We start from the raw sequence: 26,175 nt of genomic DNA, 5'->3' as shown, positions 1-26,175 counted from the left end.
TAAGAGAATAAAACATCCCATCACAAAAGAGATTGACCAACATCAGTGTAGGTATATGGCACGGATTGCCTGCGTGGTAGTACAGTCAAGAAGAGTCCAAGGGCAGATATGTATCCTCAAGACTTCCTGGAGAACCAAAGAAATGCCATGAAAAGGTTTTAAAAGCATAGACCTGTGGAGGCTCTGGATATAAACACACCAATGCTGTTAGATCACACAAGTAGGTTCAGTACTGATCAATTCTGAAATAAGATACATCCTCCCATAGCTTGTTCCCAGTTCAAGTATATCTGGAGCAAGAACAGTCATCGTCTGTTTTTACAGCACCTAGCAATTGTTCCTATCAATAATAAATAAAACCAAGCAAGAAGAAGCACCAAGCAGTATCAGTTTTCCCTCCTATCATCTGCTTGCAGAGAGGCCAATTCACATCAGATGAGGCTCAGTAAGTAAATGGCAATAAGGTAAAAAAACAGCCAGCTTGATTCTTATCTCAGTAAGCATACACTAACTAATCCCACTGAAACACACGTGTATTTTGCATAGAACAGCTCACACAAGTTCATTAATGTGCATCTGGCCACCTATAGCATATGCTGTAAAGGCAAATTCTTCTGAACGGGACTGTCCAGCATTAGAAGGATAGTAACAAGAACGATTCTTTAAAATAAGGAAGGTAACAGCTAAACAATACTTTTCAACATTTAAACAATACGAAATTCTTACAGATGGTGTAAGTGTTAAGTTGGAGGTAGATATGGCACCGGCAGAGAAAAATAAGCCATGTCTTCTGAGCAGTTTAAAAATGCAGACACCCCCCCACACACACGGGGAAAATATAGTTATCCAAGCTGAAAGCTAGGTAATGCCTTGAAGTTAAGCCCTGGGGACTCACACATTCAAAGGCTGCTCACTCATCCTCTTCAGTGCCCAGGCATTTATAGCAATCTTCATTCAAGCATTGGTTTTCACGTACTGTCAAGGTTTTTCTGTAAGTACTGACACAATCAGGAAACAGGAAAGCCCCAGGCAGATTTCACAGGTGGCGGTCACAGATTACAGGAGTGTGGTGTGCTGTCTTTCCACATTACACTGAAGTGCGATTTCCATTATCCAATATCAACAGGCAATAACTGGCCACACAAGGCGTGATTCTCGATAACATGTGTGATAATAGACCAAATAAGAATTGTCAGGCACTGACACTACCATAGCACCTGTATCTGGTATGCTGGTCTCTACTGCACTTCTTCCTCTGTATCCACCTCCATCAGCAGGCTGGGGACAGTGATGTCTGTAAGGCTGCTATATTCAAGCAACAGAACAAACAGGTTGAAAGTCTCCCCTCCCTTCATCCAGCAAGCTACTAGACCAGAGATATTCTGCATACAAAGCAGAAAGCCAGAGGGAATAGTAGAAAGCCATTTTACCCTGAAGGAATAAAGGAAGGTAAGGACAGTCCCAGTGCTCCCTTATGCAGCACCTGCCTAAAGGCACACATGTGGTATAATTCCAGTTTGGTAGTTGTAGCACAAAAACTCCAGATAGCGTTGTCACTATTTACATGCAGTCCGTTGGCATACAATCACTTAGCAGCTCTTTATCCTTTCCAACAGCAATTTATCAGAACAATTGTCTTATTAGCATTAAGTGCAACTGGAGAAGAGAGGGACAGCCTCTATCTCTGCAATGGGCTGAAGTACAGCCCAGTCTAGTACAGCCCAGTCTAGTACAGCCGATATTTCAAAGAGCAGCAGCTACATCTTGTGGAAAGATTCAGCATTGCAGGCTTATTCCCAATAACGTGAGTTTGTAAAGTTCATAATGCAAGTTCAGCTTTATGCTATCTAGCCAGGGATTCTGCTGAAATGCTCTGCACTCTTCTACCCTTTTCTGTGCAAGATGTGCAAAGTGAACCTGCACACCACACTGATCCACTGTTGAACTGCAGTTTTGTCCAGTCACCACCATTTCCCCTAGACCAGTTTGCCTGGCTTACCACACCAGAGATGACCCAACAGGGGGTAAAGAGCAGGCCTACCCTTGGTGGCTGTATGCTTAACCTTATCTAACCATAGGCTACAGCAGTCTATAACCTCAATATTCACTGAGGACTTTAATAGAAATCGGTTTCCACAATTAAACACACATGAGCAAGATAGTTCGCACAAGTTAGACCAAGTACAAGAAGATTTCTTACCTGTATGGTTAAGTCTGTTACAAAGGAACATTCCAAGACACAGCCTTGAGTAATCCCTGCTATCTGAAGTTGAGGCAGGGAGTAAACTTTGCTTTTGTATACTCTGTTTTATGACTAAATTTTTCCTCTGCTACCATCTGGGACTTTCCTAAGCAATAAGTTAAGGAAAACACACAGCAGAGCAACTTCTGCAGGATCTAGGCATTCAATATTGTTGCTACTGACTTCATACTGACACTCTCAGGTTAGTGTAGAAATCACAAAGAAAACATCACAGACCATAAACTTGAAGTGTGTTATTTAACTGTAGACTTGCTCTGCTCTATAGGGTGTTCCTGCTACATACAGTTGCCAATAAAAATAACAATACCAATCAGCAGCTACCTAACCAAAGGTAGACCCCAGATCTCCCAAGCACTGCTACTTACTTTTCCACCTGCCCTGTCAGACTACCCTTATATGTAAGGGAAGGGTTCAAACTACAGATAAGAGCACACCCAGCAGCAACAGCCCTTCTGAGAGGAAGACACAGCTACTAGTCAGGCAAGTGAGGGAATGACCTCCCAGTAATGTTAGAAATAAAAAGCTGTAGCTTGCAACAGGACAACTCTGTTAATGTCTGTTAGGTAATAACAGCTTATCTGAGATGTCTGCTATTGCCCTAATTAAAGCTGACTTCATCATAACCTGCAACCTGCAGCCTACATCTCCCAAGGCTTTCCATTATAAGCAAGTGGCAGGGAGTTCTCAACAGGTACTGGAAAGTCAATAGCATCAGACAGACTAGTGACATGAAAGAAAAAAAAAAATCAAGATAGAGTAGCAAGCAATCTGTCCTACTATTCAGTACCCTGCTTAGCTTACCTGCAAAACCAGAATCACTCCAGCTCCTCTTTAATAAAAAAGAACACTGAAGTTCCTTTTTTTTTTTTTCCTACATCACAAAATACTTCATAGCATTTGTGACAGGTCAAGTTTTATTACAATCTTGTAACTCTGGAATGTTTTAAGTGAGACAACAGGAAGTACAAAGTAGAGACATGGCCCATGCTGACCCTCACCAGCAAAGCCAGGTCATGAGTATAGAACCTTGGTGTTCTTACGCATGCAAAAGACAGAGGGTGAGACAATTAGTTTTTCCAACATGTGAAAATGTTATGCAAAACATTGTCACCTACTGGAAGCGGCAACTGAACTTAAGTTTATTGACATTTTCTACAAAAGATACAGCCAATAATATGCAAGAAAAGTGCAAATCAAGAGTTTTATTTTTTCCCAACATACATAATTAAAAAAAGTGAGTGAACACACAGAAGACAGGAAGTCAGAGAGACTAGACATATTTACAAGACAGTTAAGCTATCAAATTTTTTCCATCTTCAGGATCAAGTCATCACAGATTTTCGTTAGTTCATCATTTTCTTTAGTCTGTTGAAAACAGAAAAAAACTGAGTTTTAGGTATGCCTAAGCTATGGTACACCCATGTAGTGAGCTGAGTTGCAACAAGTCATGTTTGCCAACACATAGAATAGAAAGTCCATTTACATGCTAGTGACTCATGCAAATTTACTCTAAAGGACAATCTACTTTGTAGAAGGTTACACAGCACCCTTAAGAACCCCAGGAAGTGAGCCAGAATCCACTATACTGTTTCTACTTCTTCCACAGACCTCCCCATAATATGTGGAGACCAACTGATCTAGGGAAAAAAGACTTTTCATACTCAAAGTCTTTTTGTTAGATACACTGAAATTCAAGATAGTGACAGTTTAGATTTTAATCTTCACAAGACAGACAACTCTGTAGGATGATGCTTTGATACTTTTACTGACATATGGCAATAATTTCCAGTTTGTGTAATTCCTTATATGGTCAAACCATTTTAATAAGAGTTCTTAACATAAAATGTTACTTGTTTTATAACATGAACTAAACTAGTTTTGTGTTAAATGGCTTGTCTCATCTCTCCAGTTACAGGCCTACTCTTTCCTCAGCTATGCAAACCTTAGCCATAAACCTGAAGACTAACACAAATATGGGACTTTTCCCTGAACAGGAACATGTCACCATTACCTATTTTTGAGCCTTCAATCCTGGCAAAAGATACAACCATGATGCAGTAAAACTAATAGCATGCATTTCCAGCAATATGACTTTTAACCCTCAAAAAGCTTTTTCCTTTGAAGGGTTCTAACAAATGACAGTGATGTGCATTTTCAAAACATTCTAAGAGTTTATGCAATATGAAACAATATCAAATGCAAGGATTAATGGCCTGAACAATATTGAAATAGTTCAGCCAATACAAAAGAGCCTGCATTAGTGCCAATAGTTTACAAATCACGTTTATGAACAAGCTGAACCAGACAGTTATTCAAGATTCATTCTGAGATCCTGCTCTGGGACATATTTAAGTTTTAGATCACCATTTCCTTCAGTAGTTCAGATTACCTCCCGACACAGAACCCGTGTTGATCACTTCTGCAACGCACCTATGGGAACAAACCTTTGGCTCCAAAAAATCTAAACATACAGATGAGTCTTGATATAGAGTTCTGCCTTAAGTTTCAATGCCTATTTCCCAAAGCCTGCCAGGACAGCAGCCACCAAAACCAGCACAGTTAGCATGGCTATTTCTAGCACTGGTACAAGGTAGTTCTTGACCTAGTCTAAGGCAATAGTTTGAAGAGACTCACCCATGGCATTTTGACTAACCTTTTGTTCAAGGCTCTTTTCTAAAGACTGGATCCTCATTTGTTCTTTGCGGAGACTGGCTTGTAGTGCTGCAGTCTCTGATTTAGCTTTGCTTCGCACCTGGGCAATTTCCTCATTTGCTCTGAAATAGAAGCAAGATGGTGTTTACATCCCCTTCAGACAGCACAGCAAAACTGTTCATAGAATCACACTAGATGCTTGTACTTTGGATTGATCCCCAAACTAAACATGTTTTAAGCCAAGTTTTGGTATTAATGAATCACATTTTGTAGCAACTGTGAAAACTATATATTTCACTCCCAGTACTTGGCTTCTTGACATGGTACTTACTGATGCAGCTTTTCTTCAGCATGTGCCTTTAGCGTCTGATATCTCTGCTCCTCTTTTTTAATTCTAGCCAGGTATTCTTCAACACATTTTTTCAGAGCTTCTTCATTCTGTCCCAAAACCAAGAAGCTTAGTTAGCTTTTTATGTGCTAGTAGACAGAAGAGTCTCTCCACAAATGGCCTGATTACACCAAAGTGGCAGTATTTGCTCATCAGAATAACAGGAACAACTGTGAAGTCCCACAGACCTACATAGGGACTAAAGCTCCCCCTTTCAACTCTCTTAACTTTGCAAACTAAAATTTATTCACCCCATTTCCCTCCCAATATTCTGTTTATTTTGTAGCAAACTTTACTAAAGGGGAAAGGTCACTGAAACTAAGGTCACTAATCAGTTTTCTGTGCTTTGTTTTGTTGGGTTTTTTTTAAAATCAGCTTTGTCTTAGCTTGCAATTGTCCTAAGAATATCTAGAAATCCAGCTACTTCAGGGAATCCATGGAAAGATTCAGGTTTTGGACCCTGATGTAAATGAATCAACATTCACGGCAAGAAAGCTACCTTGGTAGGCACAGACTCTATGACACCTTATTTTATTAGGTATTACAGCAAGTTGGAACTGTTTGAAACAAGGGCTAAGACCCCCCCCTACTAATTCTAGCTCTTGAATCCAGAAACTCCATTTCCAAGTGATGCTTTAACTCTGTGCTAAGGAAGGGCTACTGAATTTAGTGTGGAGAGATGGAAGAGACACAAGATGAACAAAGAATGACATGTTAGTAAAGCAGAAACTTAAGTCATAACACAGACAACATGCCTGTTTCTCAAACCTAGACTACCACTCAAACCTAGACTAGAAACTTGTAACAGGCTAGTTCTAATCTTGAGTAAATAGGGAACATTAAAGGATAACTGAAGGAAAAAATTTGAAGGCACTTTTTTAAAACACCAACTGAATCTTTTTTATGCATTTCATGTAATAAGAAACCATAGCTTATGCTCCTCATTACCTTCACTCCTCCAATCTCTGAAGATGCTGCAGAATGAAGGCCTGACTCTACAAAGTTGGGGGGGGGTTAAGCTAAAGAACATCCAATAAACTATTATAATTTTGACTTTTAATAGTAAATCCTCTTCAGCATCCATTCAACACAAAGTAAGGGAAACAAGCTGCCCTTATGCAGCAGTTGCTGGACAACAGCCTGTCTCTATGATTAAGAGAAAAGTTATATGCATGCAGCAAGAAATAGCTCATTCTTCCATTTGAAGAAACTTAGGCTTCTAACAGAGAGATCATTATCATACTTTAACCCAGCCACTAAATACCATAAACCAGTAATTTTTTTAAATCTTTAAATAAACAACAACTTCGCACCTGGTTTTACAGGTAGTGCCTGTACTAGTAATTAATGACTGCTCTAGAAATTCATCATTTCCTCTCCACTAAGTCTCATTTATCTTGGAAGGATATTATTTGCATTATAGCATCTTACTTTGTGGTAACCCTCTAGCACTTCCTTCTGTTTTTCAAGTCGTTTGAAGAGTTCAGAGAAAGATTTCTCCATAGAGTTCAGATCTGAAATAACTTGTTGCTTCTCTTCCACCACCCTCTGCATTTCTCTCTTTGAAAATTCCTTCTGCTTCTGAGCATCCTCTAAAGAAAGTGGAGTTAACAGAGTTACACTCATGATAGCTGTTGCATTAGCATAAAACTAGTTCCACAATATGGACAGATAACCTCCACACCTTCAGTTCTTCCTCTTAAGCAGAAAAGGATTTCATAATGCAGCCTTTCCTCTGAAAGGACACCATATCTCTGCTTTTAAGGAAGCAGTTATATTCTTTTTATTTACTACATACTACCTCATACCAACCTAAGGCCATTAAAGACCAATTATAAGGTGCTTGCCCAAAGCATTGTTTCTCCTGCAATGTTGTCAAAATACTGCACCCGAGGAGTTTACCATAACAGGGGCCTCAAATGTTGCAATAGAAACAAGGAATCCAAAAATATGTTTGCATTAAATATACACAATAGCTGGAAGATCTGGAGGAGACTAGGATAACAAGCCAAACTAGCATAGCAAACTCTTTCAGGACAAGTTTTTGTTAGCACACCTGAGCTGTGTTTCCCATAGGCTTAAAGTAGCACAAAAAAGCTGATATAATATTCAGACTCCTTAAAGAACTAAATTTAAGCAAGGCACAGATTTGGCTATTCAGCTTTGAACTAGGAGAATGTACCTACATAATAAGAGTTTCATTCAATATCTTCCTAGCTTTGAAGCCACAAACTTGACTGAAGCAAAGGCCGGATCTGTCCAGCAACAACTCCTATTGACATCACTTCAATGAGGTCAGATAATAAACAGTTAAGCACAAGGTGCAGACAACTGGATCTACTAGTTTTAATAAGCCAACAGCTCACACTCCACTGTAGAGTAAGGAAAAGTTAGATGTGTTCATGCCTGATTCAGGAAGTCATCATTAGCTACCAAGTGATATCATATCTGTATAAATATGCATAAAAGTGTTACTCTACCTTATGTGAAACCTTACACTCACCCTGGAAGCCCTTGAAATATTAATGCCATCAGAAGTGAAAGAGTACTAACTTCAGTTAGCAACCTTAGGCTAAGCATGCCCCCGCACCCCAAGCCATTCGAAGTGTAATTATGGAACTTACCCATCATTTGTGTTATTGTACCTTCAAATTCAGCAACTATTTTTCTAAAAAACATGAAAAAATGTTGAACATAAGTTACAAAAGCAGCTGAAGTAAACAGATATAAAAATCAGGACAGATTCATACCCCATTTCCTTGTATTCCATATGAAGCTTATTATACTTCTTTTTCCATTCCTCAGTCTCCAACTGTTTCTCTTGAACCTTTGAGGGGGAAAAAATAAACCTTTATTTCTCACACAGGAAGATATACAAGATTTGATACTCAGAACAGTCTGAAGGGCCGCTTAGGTATACTTATAACTTGATACGGAGAAAAATAAGTCCTAACTGCTTAACAGAATCAAAATTAAGTGTTTCATTACAAATTTGAGTTAAATGAGATGTAGATTGATATGTAGGTTTCACATACATGATTCCCACTCAATGTTACCAATATTTCTTCAAATGGCAAGATCAGAGCCAACTCAGCCAACCTCTTGACTACTCTTACTCATTGTATATGTAGATCATTGAGAGAACATAACTGGCCAAGGAACAAAGTAATATTCTCTCAAGTGACATGTATTTCCCTTTTATTTACAAGGCGGACAAAAAAAAGCCACACAAATCTGCTAATCTTAACAGGAAAGAGCAAATACCAGAAGTCTAGTCTAGCCAAAAATTAAATTGCTGTTTGGAGTAATTTATATTCAATACTCAATCAGCCCCCTACCATGTTTCCAAATTTAAAGACAGCTCAGTTAATTTAATAACAACCATACCTATTTCACATCAGCTGAATTAAGGCAGAGCTCCCAGTAACAATATTAAGCAGTATAAGCACTCTTTGCTAAATGCTTTGTGCAAACTCCATAAACTTAATTTTGCCCTGGGGTTTCTATTAAGAGCTATAACACTGATAGCTGACTACAGTGTGGGAGGCCTTCAAGGACAAAAGAGGCCCAAAATACATAAAACAACCTGGAATTTTAAACAAGAAGGTGAGAGCACATGATTACTGCTGATTTCTCTTCAAAGTTGCACAGTATACTGTAGTACACTGGTTTTCAGTATTTCTTTAGAGCAAACTCATTTTAAACCTATTGTAATATTTCAGAGGACAGGAAGTGGGGTACAAGTGAAAAAAAGAACGTACCAAAATATAAAGAGAAAGCATTAACAATAGTTAGGCTAGAAACAAATGTTACAAAAGCAAAAATGTGTGAAGATGGAAACCAGGTAGAAAATTTCATTTGCAAACTCAGACATGGTTCAGTAGACTCAACGAATGCTTCCATGAAGTGCTGCTGTATTTGCCCAGAAGGAAAACAGGGTTTTGGTTTTTTTCCTCTCATCCCACTCTTGAGTTGTTTCACCAAAAAGTAATCTTAAAATTTAGTCTGTCTTCCTTTCAGGTTAAACAAAAATGCTTGGAATTACTGTATTAAGTGACACACAGCTGGAGTCATCCAGTCACACCTATCTTGCTACAACTATGTTTACATATTTAAAATAGTTCTTTGAAACAAGAGATTAGAGCACCAATTTTAAGATATTACAAGCTTTACCCCCCGTCACTATATAAATCCTTCATTTTAGACCAATGCAATAAGAGTTGTCCCCCTGTCAAAGCTGCACTTGTTTTCCTGTACTAGATAATATGCTAGGTAAAAGTGTCCTTCTAAATGACAGAAAGCAAAAGTTACTCCTAGAAAAGTTAGTATCTTTGTACTCTAAAGGGAAAAAAATAACTTAAGTAGCAAATAATCACAGGTCATCTTCCTTTGGTCTCCTTAGCGTCACTGCCTGCAGTATAGCTAGTCAGGAATTTTGAATGCTCCATTTTCTTCTGAAGTTAATTTTGAAGTGACACGAATAGCTTTAAGGACATTTATCCTTAAGTACTCCTCTTACGTTATTTAGTATTCATAAGGTCACATAACCCAGAAGCTATAATGAATCAAGTACTTATATTTTTTAATTAAGTGGATACATAACTCTCCTTGCATCAGCAAGAAGATGGGGGTTCAAAAGCAAGTTCTGTAGTGATATAGTTAAGAACTGCTTGAAATCTCAACTACTTCTTTCCTCTTCCACTAATGTAGTTCTCCTCCACAGTGAGCTCCAGATCTCACTGTTATTAGCTGGACATACTGTTGTGCCTCCCCAGTTCACAAAAAAAAAATTGATCACTGCACTGAATTGGCATTACAGTTTTATCTTGTTCTAAGGAAATAATTATATCAGGAGAAGCCGCTCCCTCCCATTGGCAAGAACAGGTACTTCCTGCCTAGTTTAATAACCTGCTTAGTTTAATAAAGAGTATTTAGATCACTGATATCAAGCCTAACCATTCCATTTGATAACAGATGCTTTTTAATACTGACCAGTTCTAAGGCAGAACCTGACTAATAGTGAAGTTCACTGTATTTCCTTAGATATTAACTCTGAAGAGTTCTATACCTACTGCTCCTATCAAGTGCAGAGCAAGCATTTCAGAATGAGATGCCTATGTCAAGTACGATGGAAAGAATTACCAAGTATAGAGACTTATACCAGACAGTCTAAACACAAGGGACTTTCAAGGCTATGCACAGTGCTGCTTTGGAAGGGTCACCATACCTCTCTTTTAACCAGTTCAATAGCTGCATCCATGTCTTTTTGGCTGTATTTTAGCACATCTATAATAGCATCCACTGCAGTGTTTGTGGAAGCAGCAAAAGGAACATCACTAGTCAGGGAGTCTGGAATTAGGGGATCTGTGTCCTGCGAGGAGAAAAAAAAGTAGATACTTATTTTCATGCCACTGATTAACTGTATGCAGATTATTCGATGGTAAGTCAACATATTTTACTTAAACACCGAAACCACCTCCATAACTTTGTTACCATTACTTTCTTTCTTTGTAGGTATCTTTTAGAACTATGTAGTTATCTTCAAGGTATAACAGAAACTGCTATCCACCAATTATAGCTACCAGAAACAAAGCAGATGACATCACACTGTACCCCAACAGTAAAAAAAAAAGCACCATTTCAGGATGAACTGCTGTGTGCAGATCTGTTCATAAAAGGCTGTTCAAACTATAAGCCTTAGACTGTAGAGCATCAAGTTTAATCAAAGAAGTGCTTTTCATCCCAGCAGTGCAATTAAAATTTTGTTGCTTCAGCTGCATGAAAAAGACTGCTTGATTAAAGCATTCTTAAGAACAGCTCAAATTCTCCTACACCATGTGCAATGTCACCAGTTTCCACAAAAGATTTTTAATACTTAAGAAAATGCAATCCACCAAAAAGTTCAACTTTGATATAAGTGAGTATCCAACCTGGTTTTTAAGATAACAGTTTAAATAAGCTTTAAGTATTCTGCAATCCTTAGAATATCTGCATAAGTCTTAAGTCCAGAACCTAGCCCATCCCTTTCCCAAAATATCAACAAGAAACCTGATACCATTCTGGACACCCTTACAGAAGTTGTAAATGTTCCGAGAAGATCTAGTCCTTTTGGTTTCTCTTCATTTTGAAGATTCACTGCAGGCTTTTCAGCTTCCTCAAGCAATTTACTTACATCAGCAACAGGACTAAAAATGAACAAACACCATTATATTCAAGCACTGCCTTTCTTTGTAAAGCTAGGTACTATAGCCTAGACTAAGTCAATACCTACCCACACTGAAGTGGAGCTGTCATGATATTCATAGTCGTTTCAACAGTACCAGAAATTGGTTTTCTTGGACTGTCTCTCAACAGAGGGTCAAACTTCAAATACAGCGACTGTTTCCTCAAGGCAGACTCTTTGAACTGAGGGGAAAGAAGCATAAACTGGCAGATATGCTGCTTCATAGCATAACACACACATCCCACACACACACATAAATAATCCTCTGGAGAGAGGGTGAGCCTATTCTTCAGTGGCCAGAGCATTGTTCTCAGGAGAAAAATTACGTAAGAGAACTCAGTGCCCACATGCTTAAGTCCTTATGTAATATCAAGTGAACTCAATCAGCTCACAGACAGAACCAAAAGGGCAAACTTTTATGAACTATTCAAAACCAGCAAAAGACAGTGAAAGGGGAAGATAATATTGTAAGCTGAATGAGCAGTGCATATCATTCTCTGTCTTTGCTCATACAGCAATAAGGACAAACACAGTGTGATCAAAAATCAATTGCAATTCAGTGTATTCACTGTATATTCAGAGCCACTCCTACTCTGGACCAAAGTAGGAGAAAGAATAACTAAGCTGAACTGATTAAAACATGACATGCCCAATTTAGAGACAGATTTCCTGAAACTGCCCATAAAACAATAGAGCTTAGAAAAAAATATTTTCAAAACAATGATCCTGCACTTTCAAAGCATTATGTTCTTGCAGTTTTGGCAACCAGAGAGGTGAAACATAAGCCATCTCAGTTTCACCACTATTAAAGAAAAATAGCACCTTTGCAAACTGAAAGCATAAGACCTCTGATCCTTAGCAGAATTGCTTATAACTACCATTTCCTTCCAGCACCATGTCCTGCCCAGCCTTGTAGACACATTCCTTCAGAATAGAACCTATACTTCTGTGGGCAAGCTCAAAGTGAAGTTATTTCATGAAAACATTTAAGGCTTGACAGTTTCATTTTCTTTTCCTCTCCCCTCTGCCAGGGAGGCAAACAAAACATTTCAATGTCATACTTACTGATGAAGTCCCAAACTGTTCAAGATAGTCTATTTCTATGCCCATTCCTAGAACTGGAAAAGGAGGAAATGATACAATGAAGATGCAATATTGTCATATTGTCTTACAGTGAAGCACCCACAGACAGAAACAAATAGGCATGTATATAAAGCAAATAAATCCCTGCTCCCACATCATGAGCTCTAGTTTTTCATTGGCTAAAAATATTGTATTTCTATCTGGACCTGAATAAAAAAAAAAAAAAAAAATCAGGCAAAGATTTCTAAGCTAAACAAACTTACAGCTTACATTTGTCTCCACACACCTGTAAGAATATGTAGAATTTAACACACAGTTGAAGAACTTCTTTTGTTCCATGGTTAGAGTGACAAGCACACTCAGATATTCTACCCTTTTATACAATGCCCCATAAAAGAGTAAGATTGGCAATCTTACTGTTAAAATTAGCAGACAGCTCAGATTTGAACAATGAAGTTATAGCCATTTCTCAATACACTGATTCAACTCAAGTATTAAGGTAAGTCACAGACTGCACTGCAGTCAAGCCATTTACTCATCCTTCCACACAGTGCTCCTACAAGGAATAACCCTTCCAGGTGGTTAAGTCACAGCTATGTAGTAAGCTTTCAAGACGGGCAGGCAAGTACAGGAAGACTGTCCACAATGCAATATGAAATCAGCATTCAAGTAGTGCTAAGGCCTGCAGTAATCTACAAGACTCAAATACAGGCAGTTGCATAGCTCTAGTACTCTCAATTTAGAAAGTCCTTAATACCAGAAGTGATTTTAAGGGAGCATTTTTTCAGCACAGAAAGCCACCACTGTAAAAAGATTGTTTCTGTACCAGCCTAAACTTCATCCTTCCAGGCAGCTGAATGCTAACAACCAGCTTTTTGAATTTAGCTTAATCCAGAGAAATAAGCTAAGGTACATTTCCCACCCCTGCTAGTCATTGTACGTTTTGCAGTCCTTTCAGAAGAGCAAAACAAGACAAAAACTAGAATCATTGCCAAAACTTGTAGAGAAGTACATACACAGAGGTTATTGTTACAATATATTTTCAGGCTATTCTAAAGAAATGCACTTACCTTCTGATGATGGTCTGAAGAGCTCTTCAGGTTCAGTGCTAGCTGTCTGCTCATTTGCTATTATTTCAGTTCTGTGGGAACTAGGTTTAATTTCTTCTGCAGACATTGACTTTTTTCCACTGTCAGCAGAAACCAAATTATCTTGAGAGGGGACATTAGCTGGAGACATTTTAGATGGCCTCATTTGCGTCTCCTGATGAGAAAAACACAATCCTTTTTACTGTTAAAATAATGATTTACATGCAATGAAAATCACAATAACGATCAAATTGGTTTGTCATAAACTAGCTGGGCAGCCAGCATAATAAACCAAGAGTTCACAGGCATAGAAACTAAACTACCAACATTGAGTACAGCTAATATTATACAGGAGTCACTTTTTTTTTTTTTAAGAGTCCACACCCTTATGTTTGTCCTTATATGTGATTGCTGATCAAAAAAGATACTAAATACCAAGGTACCAATTTGGCTGTCTCTGATGTTACCTTCAAAAGACAAGTCTGCACAGTTGGTATTCATTCTAGAGCTGCTGAAGATGCAGAAAACCACTAATTCTTAGACAAAATATCAAATATGGGTTTGACAAGGTTAAGTCAAAGAACTCTGTTTCATGGGACAACTTGGTAAGAACTGGCTATCTTTCCTATACCTTACCATGGCTATCTCTCCTGGAAGTTCAGCTTCTGCTTGAACTCCTGGCTTAGCTTCTTGAGTTCTTGACTTGTCTACCACATTCTGTTTGCTGGCTTCCCTGAAGAAAAAAGGAAAAAAATAATCAAAATTCAAATCCCACAGACAGTTCTGAATTCTATTTACCAGGTATACTGAAGCACTGAACAAACTAAGCATATCTAAGAGTTTCTACTGCCACAGCACAGGAAGCTTTAAGGAAGGTGGGATCTAAATTCACTGTCTTGCCTGGTGACAACTTAAGTGACAGAAAGCTCTCCCTCCATCAGCAGCAGTGCTACCTGGGAAGCAGAAAGTCACAGCAGTGTCACTTATTCCTATTCACTTAACCCTGTTCTCTTATTTCCATTTGTTAAGCCTTTTTTTTTTTTTTTAATTAAACATAGGCTTTTTGTTTAATTAAGAACAGAATTACAAGCAGCCTGCTACTCTTTCCAAAGTAATGCAGTGATTATTGGTGTAAAGCACACAACTTCATTAAAGGGGTCCAATACTTTAGTTACTGCTAACAGCACAAACTTAACTTTTCACCTTGGTAAATAGTAGCTGATCATGTTACACAGGGAGCAAGAGCACAAACATTTCTATCAAATGGACATCCTGTACCAGTCTAGTTCTGGTAAGCATCTGGCTGTCCATAGTAAAGCTGACATTTTAAAAGTTAGACTTTCTAGGAAAGGCAATACAGTATCTCCCATTCTCAAACAAAAAGCTTTATGTGGTGCCAAAAAAATGCAACTTTAGTGACAGGCCTTTTTATTAGAGATAGCATTCAGATACCAAGAACAGGCAAGGAAGAAACAGCACCTCAGAGTTCTGTCAGGACCCTAAGCAGACAAGAGAATTGCCTAGTCCCTTCACATGCTGCATGATGTGCAACGCTGCTGCCTACTTACCTGTTTTTTTGAAAGACAGCAGCAGTCACCCAATTCTCCACATTTTACTCTAATCTTGGAGAAGTGGGGAAAGAGCCACTTGACCAAGGTACTAATGCCCCTCCCATATAAACCTGTTCCCTCTCATTCCTCCAGATTTAAGAACACCTTTTGCCCAGAGCTAGCCATCTCAGGATGGCTTCCGCAAGGAGACATTTGCTGTTGCAACATCCTGTGTTAAAGGTTACAATGTGCAACAGACTCAGCCAACCTCAGAGGGAGAAAGTCAAGGAGGTATGAATCAACTACTTAGAGATACCATCTAACTATCTTTTCCTCACATGAGTTCAAGGTGCTTCTACATTCAGATACAGATTTACTTACAGATTTCTGGGTTCTCTCTTCTCAGGAGTTTCACAGGTACTTGCTCTGTTATCCTGCTCCACCGGAAGAGGCTCCCTTCTTGATGAGGTATTATCCTGCTCCTCTTGCAGGTGAGCTTTCTGAGGGCTAGGTTTAGAAGACTTGGGTGAGCTAGAAATTTTAGAGCCTCCTCCAAACGGATTAAAGTTTGGATCATCAAGTTTCTCCCAGTCAAACTTATAAGATGCTTTGGGAACAGGGATTTCATCTTCCACATTACTTTTATTTTGCACTTCAGTATTCTCTGTTTTTGTTTTGGTAATAGGGATTTTTTTGGAAGGTGGCTTAATTCCAGTTCTTTTACCTAGTTTCTTAGGAGGTGGCTTTCTAGCAGTGGTATTATCAAAGTCAAATTCCAGTTTTACTGGTCCAGCCTTGGTGACACCAGGCTTTTCTGCAGGTTCCCCTTTGGAGATAGCCAGCTCTTCTGCAGGCTTTGACCCTTCAACAGAGGCTTCTTCTGCTACTGAAACATTCTGAAGCTTCAATTCCCTGGTTTTAGAAGAATTAGTTACATCAGAACTACTGGGACCTAAGTTGCCAGATAACTGTACAGGAGGTGTAGGTGCTTCTGCTAATCCCACTGAATTACCAATTTGGCTCACATCTGTGGAAGCAGACTTCACATCCTGAACACAGTCACTGATTGCTTGCTCAGGGGACAGCTTCGATTTGTTAGACTCCAGCTCTCTCAATACAGATTCTTTTCCAGAGAAAAGAGTCTTCTGCTCTTCACTTGAGCGCTCTGTACTTGCTGTGGTTGAAGCAAAAGGAGCTGTATCATCCAGAAAAGAATCATTACTTTTTTCAGAAGTTTTCTCAGGGCTGCTAGATACTCTTACAGGAGACTTTTGCAGATTTCCAGGAGAATGCTGCAACTGCGCTGAACTTTGAAAGGGATTGATGTCATTTAAGTTATCAAAATCAAGATTGTAGGAACCTCGACTCTTCACTGGCATCTCATCATCTGGGTAAGGAGCCGTGCCGACTTTCTCTGGCATTTGTGTATTTATCACTGTATCGTTTGCTTCAGCTTCAGTCTTTTGTTGACATGTGCTGCATTTAAAAAAAGAGATCACACATGCTAGAGTTTTTTTAGACATCATTTGAAATAATCTTTAAAAAGATATTTGCACAAGTAGCTTTGCATGCTCAGAGTAATCTGATTTTTTTGACATAAGGCAGCTGACAGCCAAAGAATATCATCAACAAGAATTCAGTTGTCACTTAAACATTCATAAGTTATGAGCTCTGGTACACATGAACTACAGCGAGATCAATCCTTAAAGCTAGTAGGTATTCTTAAGCTACCTGTTCTACACAGCTATGTTACCTTATGCCAGTCATCACTGGAGACTGCTCTAGTCACTACAGCATATAGACACTTCCATTTCACTAGACAGTGAAATATACAATGCTTAGGAGGAGATATTAACAGTAAACAGCTCAAACACAGGCACAACTAGCAGTACATCTTCATGTAGATTCATCTATGAGTCATGACAGACTCACAAGTCTGGGACCAAACTGAGTCATGATTCAGGTTCTCGCATTTTAAGTCATTACTTTGTCTGGTCATTCTGGCAGGTATTTTTCCCCTGAAAGTACACACAAGCATTTCACCTATGAGGGCCTACACACCAAAAGAGAAGCTGGACTTCAGGCACTATAAACTCTGTGCAACAGCAAATCTGAAGAGCAAAGTGGTACACAAGAAAATACTTTTCCAGCAAGAGAAAGTAAGATTCTCTAGCAGAAGAAACAGGTTAAAGAAAGAGTTTGTGTACTCACTACTGCTGAGTATTCTACAAGTTATTGCTCTCCTCTATTTCCCCAAACTCTACTCAACTTTTTAGGCTTAGAGTCAGACTACAGAGAGTTAAGCCATTACTTCCTGAAACAGGATTTCCTCCCATTGTTTTGTCCCTTGTAAAGTTACTATTTCTATGTGCTATCCTTATCTGCTGTAGAACAGAACATGATTAAAAGCCACTCACTAAAAACACTTTAATAAACCCGAAAGCAAAGGCAGGAGATAAGAATTCAGGAAGTCCTTCTCACCCGGTTTGAGTGCCTCTTCCCTGCAATAGTTCAGCCCCAGGCTCGTTCAACTACTCAGGCCCCTCCCATTCTCCTTCAGCGTTTAACCTAATAAATGCCAGCCAAGAGCAAGACACCTGCTTGAAACTTGAATTACTTGAGACTAGTCAAAAGTGACACCCTTCAGCAACACCCAGTCCTTTAGCTTATTTGCTACAAACAGATCCTTATATTTTAAAAGTAGAAAGGACATGTACTGTAAAAGCAGTGTCTTGACACATAATTACACCCTAACTAAAACCAATTCAGCGCTAGCCCTTTTAACTCACTTGAACCCTGTATGTACTAAATGTTCATTTATTCATGTGAACATTAAGTTTGGGGCATAAATGCAATTAAGTCATTTAATTGTGGTGGCTAGCTCAGAAGTACTTCTCTAAACTGGAGTGTACATGCAAGTTAACAGTTGAAGCAAACCTATAGATTTAAAGAACATGTAAGTGTTCCCACCTTTCTCCTTTCTCCCCTTCCCAAAAACAAGAATAGGGGTCAAATGAAAGTATTAGGTAGTTAGAAACAAGCAAAAGGATGTATTTCCTTGCAGACAACAAAGCTAAGATCTGAGATTTCTTGCAACTGGGCATTATAGATGTCAGATGTTTATACAAGTTTAAAAATGAGCTAAAAAAGTCAGCAACAAAAAGCAGGCAGAGGCCTAATAACATTGTCATAACATTGTTTTATAGCATTATAACAATATTTCTAGTAAAGGAGAGTTGCAAAACCCCAAATTGGAACACTGCAGACTTTGTGCTCTTCTCTATAGAGCTACTATGAGCCACTTTAAGACCCAGGCTGCTAGACTGTAAAGGCACACAAACTTGTTTGTACTTGGGACTGATGTTACATTCACTTTGTGTTGCTAGATTTTCTTTAATCTTAATACTCATTGACTCAAGGTGTCAATTCAAGCTAACCCTTCAGAAGACATATCTTAAGGAGAAAATCTAGACAGATAAAATTGTACTTAACATACAAGAGAAGAAATTTTAAGGCTTAGCTTCAGAATAGTGGTAGTCTCACATGAAAACGTTGCTGTAGGAAACAGTTTTGTATACTCTGCCTAATGTGCCTCTTTTCTCTTAAACTATTTATCTGTATCGTAAATCATCTCTATGAAATCAGTTACTGAGAAGTTAGAAATAGAATTTGGTATTCAATATTACAACCACGATAATTGTCATTACTTTCAAGAAAATTTTATCTTTGAAAAGAGTTCGTTCATCCAAGTCTGCACAAAAGGACCAAAATTAATGCTGTTTACATCTTGTTATAAAACACAAAATTACATTTTAAATATACAGGTTTATAATGGGGAAAAATTGACTTGAGTATGTCCCATGTTGCTAATACTACTAGTGGTGAATACATTACTTACTCAACACTGACAGGTGCAGATAAAAGATCGTCCACCAAGGCTTCACTGCAATCGTCAAGCGTGAAAGTAGTCTCGAGTTTGTCCGTCATAGTAGGACTTAAGATTTTTCGAGTCTGAGGATCTCTTAGAGGAGTTTGAAAGGTTACCTTTAAGAAAGGGGAAGGGGGAAGAAAAAGGAAGAACATGAACACCAGAGTATTTCCAAGCTCCAACTAGCATATGCATTCAGTAGCAGAGATCATAGAAGGCAAGAGAAAATAATCAATACAAAACCAAAAGTTTACCTTCATAGCTTTTGCCACACTTTTTGGTGGCAAGTTTTCTTTCTGGGACAGGCGTAGAATGGAAGGTCTCCCTGTAGGTTCTGGTGGTGCAAAGAAAAAGCCAGAGTCTTCCGCTGTTAGATCATCATTGATGTTTCCTCCGTTTTCTCCATTTTCTGCATTTAAAATCTGCAGACTCATTCTAGAATATCAACACATACAACATCGCAGCATGAATGAGAGGGTGTGGTCAGCCAGATGCACTTGCAGATAATCGAAGAAGCTGGAAGCCTGGCGCTGGCTAGCAAAGATTAACAGCTTCAAAAGAAGTTTTAAAAGTATTGAAAATGTTCACATGAAAAGTTAGATCTCAGAAGACCCTGAAAGCATCTAAGTGCAGCACTGCACAACCCCTCTGCTTTTGTTAGGGGTCCAGGAAGTTGATTGTTGATACTACACTTCCCACTGTTAACATAATAACCTTACTAACTAACCCATCCTTTAAAGGGAGCTCTGTCATTTGCAAGTTTCCTCAATCCCAACCCCTTAAAGCCGGTAGTGACGTACAGTCATGTCTCTTGTAATAGGGTATCTAGCTAAGCAAAATCACAGCTTTTGCAAGGGGCAGATGACAATCACTTCTCTATTTTATACACATGCTCTCATTACTACATTGCGTATCAGCAAACAGCAAAACCAAATTTGGTTAGTTAGGGTGTGTTTAGGATCAGAGTCCTGAGTAAAATTATTGAGCTTTTTCCTGCACTGTCTGAGCACGTGCTGCTTTTGTAAGACACATAGTACTTAAGAATCCTTTGCAGCATAGACATTATTGGTATGCAAATCCAAAAAAATGTAATTAAAAAGGTATTTCTTAAATATAGTTCTTAACATTGGACATGTACAAGCTTTAGACAACCATATAGGCTGATTTAATGTTACTAGTATTTCAATTGTGGAGGACTTGAAACTAAAGCCTTCATTGCAACTAAGATTAAGGATGAAAATAAGTTTGAAATAGAGAAAGAACACATTTCAAGTATGCTAGGCAAGCCAGCACATTATAGGTACTTGAGCTCTTGTCTACCTTTTACTCCCATTGGAGCCTCTGCTGTTCTTAAAGGTTTAACACTAATACTCAGTGATGCTATCGCTGTTTCTTTAAAACAGAAACAGACAAAAAACTAAAGAAGTACCAGAGCACAGAAGGCATGTTAAGCAAGATCTAGGCATAACTATTGTCCATGAAGGATGACCCCCAAGAAGCACAGTCAGTTATCTGACAAACCACTAACAACGCGATTTCTTTCATAAGAACTGATGTGTTATCTTGTACCACCTATGCAAGATAATCATCAAGTGGAGATGATGTTGGCTTTCCACAATGGATAACCATTCCAAGCAAATCTCAAATGCTTGATTTGACCAAACAGCTAATTTTTAACTTGTTTTTCCATCCTCCAGCATGCAGTCAAGATTAATCCAGAAAATCAGCTGAGGAAGACTCCAAATGATTGTTTTCATTGTCATGAAGAAGTAACAAGAACACTCACACTGAAAATTTTAAGTCATGTTTTCAATCTCATTGCCCTTATGTATTCAAATTTCTGTCTTGAAGCCTCCATACACATTTCCCCACTCTTACATTAATCCTTATGGGAAAATTTGCTTCATACTCTCCACTGAACTCAGCTGCTTTGTCTGCAAGCCCAACAACAGCACTTTTAATCAGCAATGGAATGCAAACAATGGCTACAGAAGCAACAGCAAGCAAAGTACGCCTGTATTAGCTATTTCTTCATTCCTTCTTTATTCTTCATCATATTCATACTTCAGCCCAAGTTATTTTATACATATTTTTACACTAACAACTTGTAGAACTTGAACTTCATTGCTTTCCTTCATTCCAACCTCAAATTGAGACAACAGATCAAGTGAGTCTTTACAAACTGCAGTTTACTGTAGCTACTTTAAAAACGAAGCCTAGGACATGAAAAAGTTGTCAACACCTTCTAAAATAAGCTCCATAAGCAGGGGAGGTTTGTTTGGAGATTTTTTTCAGGTTTGTCATTGAGCCACTTGTGCACCATTGCCAAACCAGATTCAGATCATTAAAATACCAAATAATTTGACACCATGTACATACACCACATTTGCCCAGCATTTTAGATACTAACTCTAAAAATCAAACTCCTTTCTAGGATTAAATCATTAAAAGTAATTCAGCATTTATTTAAAATATTTGCAACCAAGATTTGATCTAAATTGTATTTCACAAGTTGATTAGCCAGTAGCTGTGACAAAGTGAAAGGGGAAGGGAGGCTTTATTAAAGACATCTTTTTATTTAAATTGGTCAGTGTCCAAGGCATGCAAGTATTGTGAAAGGCAGCCAGTTTCCCCACTATGGTCAATCAAAGTTCACAAAAATGAAAATGCACCTAGTTTTAGAAGAATATTTATTCAGGCACAACCAGCAGTCTGTCATTCTGTATTTGAGAATGAAAATAAATTAATGACATCAGATAATTAAACCTCAGGTACCTATCGTTTGTAAATTGAGGGCTTCATGGCAACTACCTGTTGTTTAATGAACAGTGGAGCACAATATCCAAAACACTGATGTGATCTCAAATGCCTAAAGCCACTGAACATGCAGGGCAAAGATGGAATTTTTCTACTTTATTACGCTTCGGAACTCCTCCAGCAGCTAAGATGCTGAGCGCTTGCTCACGGACAAAGTAACTTAGTATGTGCTGTGAATATTTCCATACAGACTGACAGAGAGCCAACTACTATGAATTTTTTTAGTGCAAACATGTCAATTCAGAACAAATAAACACTATTCTGGTTAACCGACCCTCGTAATCACGATCTTCACCTGACTACAGAAGTCACCCGACTCTCAACAGACCATTTGAGGAAAGGGAATTCGCAGCAGTTTTAGCCAAAACCAAGCTTGGGAGGCAGCAGATACGGAGGCCCAGCCCAGCCGGCCTCGTTAATGCCCGGAGCAGACACTCGGGGCCCGCAGCTCGCTGCGGGGGAACAAAAGATGGCCTTGGCCTTCAGCGGCTGAGTCAGAGGCAACCGCTCGGGGTGGGAGCCTCAATGTGGGGCTCCTCCGGGCCGGGCCAGGGAGAGGAGGAGCAGCAAGGCCAGGGAAGGCTTCGCAGGCTCTCCGGGGAAGCATCGTCCCTGCCCATCATTGCACCTAGCCATGCTTTAAGTAAAAATAATAATAAAAGCCTCCCCTCTCCCAGACCCCAATTCACCGGAGTGCTCCCAACACTCCTGAGTCAATCAGGAGCCTCACATCACCCCACATCACCCACTTTCCACAGGAGCCCCACATCACCCACCTCGAAACACAGCAGGGTGCCCTCAAGAACCCCCGGCCACCTAGGCTGCCTGAGCATCCCTCAGCTCCATAAAGCCCCCAGGCTCACAGAAGTGCCCACGCATATCCTCCCCCTCCCCATACTCAGAGGCGACCCCGAGTCCCCATCAGCCCCATATCACCCTCAAAAAACATGGAGATGCTCCCAAGATCCTCCTGAGCCCCACCTCCTCCCCGAATTCATGGGGGAGCCCCTGAGCCCCACCCCCATCATCCCCGACACCCCCCATTACCCCCAAGCTCTTAGCTCAGCTTCATCCCCAAGCTCACGTAAGCTCCCCCAAGTCTCTTAGTCCTAAGCTCACAAAAGTGCCTCCGAGACCCCTCGACAGGAGCTCTCCCCAGCCCCAACCCCCCCAAGCTCAGAGGGGGTCCCCGAGCCTGTCGTGCCCCCCCAGCCCCACAGCACCCCCAAGCTCATAGACCCCGAACCGTCACCTTCCCCTTCCCCCCCCCTCCCGGGGCAGCCCGCAGCTCCGTAGACGATGGGACCTGCCCCCTCCCCGGCACCCCCAGGTCCCCCCCCAAAGGATCCCCACCTGCCGGCGGGGACCGGGTGCGATCCCGCAGGGAGCTCGGCAGAGGCGGTGCGCGGGACCCGGCAGGCGCAAACTCCCCGCCTCTGCAACCACCGCCGGGCAGCGCCCCCTCCGCCGCCACCACAGGATTTCAAATTTCAACGGCAGCGCCGGCCCGCGAATGAGGAAGCGGCATTCGGAACGCGCCCGCCAATCAGAAAAGCGCCCTGCGGGGGGGGTTGGGCGGGTGGGGACAGCCGCCACCCTTGGCCGATGAGGCCTCGCGGGAGCGCGTTCCCGCGCGAGGCGTGTTGGGAAGTGTAGTGCGCGGGGGCGCGTCATGGCGCCGCGCTGACGTGAGCAACCCTTTGAACGCCTGGGCCCGGGGGCGGCCGGCACCGAAGTCCCGCTTCAAACCCACGCTCGGGGAAGCGAACACCGGCTCTTGGGGGAAAAAACTGGGTGTTTGGTGTTCTTCGGGAAGAGCCATGCGGAGTATCTGTGGTGTTACCGCTAGTCCCAGACCAGGCCCCGCAGGACTGGGTTGGCTGCGGGGGCTGAGAGTTGTGCCTGCAGATCCTGAGGTAAATAATCCCACCCTTTGGCATGAAGTTTTAGAAAAGCAGATTCTCAATAGCCAAAACCCTTTGCAGTGGAAGGGGTGAAGTAAGAGGGCAGGGAGAAAGCGCTGAAGGCCCACACGGATTTTTACGGACCCCAGTGTACCTCCTGGGCATCCTCAGCCTCTCCGTCGCGCTGCTTTGTGGCCAGGGGAAGGCCAGGAGGGCACTTGCCCGTTCACGCTGCTCTGCTACACACGCTCTGATTTCCACACAAAGCAAAATTGGGTGAGAATTTGAGATGTAGGCTCCAATATTCTGCTTGTAGGTGCCCGCTATGGAGGAATTGCATCTGGGGCCTACACAGGCTTCGTAAAAGAGGTCAGATCCCCTGAGACTCAGTCCCATGATGAGTTTATGAAACACTGTTGATACCACTAGGACTCTTTAAAGGAAATGAAAGTTGCTGATACAGAAATTAATGCAGGATCAGCTCAGAAGCTGGAAAGCTTTTGGAAGAAGAAGGTCCACATTTAAATTTTGGTTCCCTTCTGAGGTCCATGTTTATAAATAAAGCCACGTGAACTTCCATCATCTTTAGTACTTTTGCACAACTGTCCTGTGTAGCTGCTAGAGCATTTTGCCTCTCTTCCCCCCTCACAACAGAAACCCATCCGTCCCCTGTAGCCCTAAAAACACCCATGACCTCTCAGTTATTCTTCATCAACAATCTTTTGAATAAAACCACCAAAAGAAATCCTGCTGCTTCACAGCCTCATTTTTATTATGGAACTTCACAGTCCATTCCACAAATTAGAAGTCTTTACTGTTGAGTCACGAGACAGCAACAATGAAATGATTGTTAAATCAATAAACTTGCTAACAGTTGTGCCTTTTAGAATGAAACAAGATGCCCATAATCCAAGCATAATTTTACTGTTGCAACTGTCTTACTTAAGAGTCGCTAAACCACCATGAATTCCCGGTCTCCATCAACAACAGTAACACATTAGCCGTCTGCCAGCATAAGAGTTCACATTCCGGGGGCGGCATTTCCTATTGACTTAGCTCCCCATCAGTAGCAGCGTGTAACATGGCATGTTGCTTTCTCTGCAGTGCTTTTCTAATTATGCAATTTCCCCTTTCTGTGAAAGGGACAAATATGTCAGTTTATGGTTATTACAGGGCGCAAGCAGGGATTTTGTTGCATTCTAAGAGAAATGGCGATTCTTGCGGCTATTGGTTATTATTTGTACTTCGGTAGTAACCAGAGACCCCAGTCAGGCCTTTCCCTTCACTGTGTTCGGGATTGTACGAAGGTATCTTCAATAAGGCCTTTTAAGGTCTTGCATCCCTGCCTTGATGATTCTCTGAAGAAAACACTCTGTAAAATACACCAGGAAGAACAGAAGTTTTTTCAGACCCTGCAGTAAAACAGGCCATTTGCCTACTTCAGAAGGACGCTGCCCTCATCCACCAGAGCTCTTCTAAGTTTAGAACCGGCACTAGTTTCCTCTGCCAGGCCTGTGAAGCACCTCCTGAGGAGTTCATACAGCGCGGGGCCGTGGGGAGGGTCGGCTACTGGGAGGTGGGAGTCCTGGCCGGCGCTGGGGAGACAGGGGGTGACCGGGACGGTCGGCACCCAGCTGGCGTGAGGCCGTGGCCCCGGGGGACGGAGGGGCTCCTCGCCTGAGCCTGACAGCCCCGTCCCCCCCGCTCCCCGCCCCGCTTCCCGCCCTTCGGGGCCGCCCCTCCACGCCGCGCAGCGCCGCGGCCGGCTCCGCCCCAGCGGAACTGCCGCCCCCCTCCGCCGCCCCGGCAGCGTCCGGGCTGGGCGGCGGGAACTACCGCTCCCAGGGAGCCGCGGGGCGGCGGCGGCGGCGGCGGCTGGGGCCGGGCCGCGGCGGGAACGGGCCGTAGCATGGAGAGCCCGGCGGTGACCTTCACGCTGGCCTACCTGGTGTTCGCCGTCTGCTTCGTCTTCCCGCCCGACGAGGTGCGCTCGGCGGGGCTGACGGTGCAGAGCCTGCTGGCCGCCTGGCTGGGCAGCGAGGACGCGGCCTTCGTGCAGTACCACCTGCGGCGCAGCACCGGCACGCTGCTGGCGCACTCCCTCCTGCCCCTGGGTGAGCCCCGGCCGGCGGCGGGCGAGGGGGCCCGGGGCGGAGTTGGGGGGGGGGGGGTGTCCCCCACGGGCGAGTCGCCGCGGCGTGGGGAGGAGGGGGGGGAGAACGGCAGAGCCGCTGCCCCGGGGTGAGCCTGCGCTCGGGAACCTGTTGTGGCCGGCGTGA

General features: G+C 41.6%; 2 protein-coding genes and 1 long non-coding RNA gene across 9 annotated transcripts in view; 1 reads left to right on the top strand and 2 right to left on the bottom strand.

Annotated features, from left to right (window-relative positions):
- Positions 1-3,450: 3,450 nt before the first annotated feature.
- On the bottom strand, positions 3,451-23,435 carry TACC3 (transforming acidic coiled-coil containing protein 3). Of its 3 annotated transcripts, XM_030019981.2 has the most exons (16): positions 23,346-23,435; positions 19,430-19,610; positions 19,146-19,291; positions 15,629-16,723; positions 14,334-14,430; positions 13,680-13,872; positions 12,592-12,644; positions 11,575-11,708; positions 11,359-11,488; positions 10,531-10,674; positions 8,054-8,130; positions 7,928-7,971; positions 6,735-6,895; positions 5,247-5,353; positions 4,917-5,037; positions 3,451-3,628 (listed from the first exon to the last, which is right to left on the bottom strand). In XM_030019981.2, exons 2-16 carry the CDS (start codon positions 19,607-19,609, stop codon positions 3,563-3,565), a joined length of 2,748 nt encoding a protein of 915 aa, XP_029875841.1. In that variant the 5' UTR covers position 19,610; positions 23,346-23,435; the 3' UTR covers positions 3,451-3,562. The 3 variants fall into 3 exon arrangements, with proteins under 3 accessions (XP_029875841.1, XP_029875849.1, XP_029875858.1); XM_030019989.2 differs by lacking the exon at positions 23,346-23,435 and having other exon boundaries at positions 11,377-11,488; positions 19,430-19,911; XM_030019998.2 differs by lacking the exons at positions 19,430-19,610; positions 23,346-23,435 and adding an exon at positions 17,729-17,815.
- A 1,202-nt stretch (positions 23,436-24,637) lies between these two features.
- Positions 24,638-25,956, bottom strand: LOC121233139. The gene is made up of 2 exons (XR_005931939.1): positions 25,842-25,956; positions 24,638-25,268 (listed from the first exon to the last, which is right to left on the bottom strand). It is a non-coding gene; the product is annotated as an uncharacterized LOC121233139 (long non-coding RNA).
- Positions 25,707-26,175, top strand: part of TMEM129 (transmembrane protein 129, E3 ubiquitin ligase) — a 27,113-nt gene continuing 26,644 nt past the window's right edge. For 3 of the 5 annotated variants that reach the window (XM_030003668.1, XM_030003570.1, XM_041121942.1), the window contains exon 1: positions 25,707-26,010. In XM_030003668.1, the coding sequence (XP_029859528.1) occupies positions 25,806-26,010 (205 nt within the window). In that variant the 5' untranslated portion in view covers positions 25,707-25,805. The remainder of the gene's footprint in view (positions 26,011-26,175) is intronic. The other 2 variants (XM_041121917.1, XM_030003757.2) reach the window with 1 other exon arrangement.

This window comes from Aquila chrysaetos, chromosome 1 (assembly GCF_900496995.4).
Source record: "Aquila chrysaetos chrysaetos chromosome 1, bAquChr1.4, whole genome shotgun sequence".
Lineage (NCBI taxonomy): Eukaryota > Metazoa > Chordata > Aves > Accipitriformes > Accipitridae > Aquila > Aquila chrysaetos.
The sequence above is the reverse complement of the archived record's forward strand: the minus strand, read 5'-3'. Positions and strand labels throughout refer to the sequence as shown.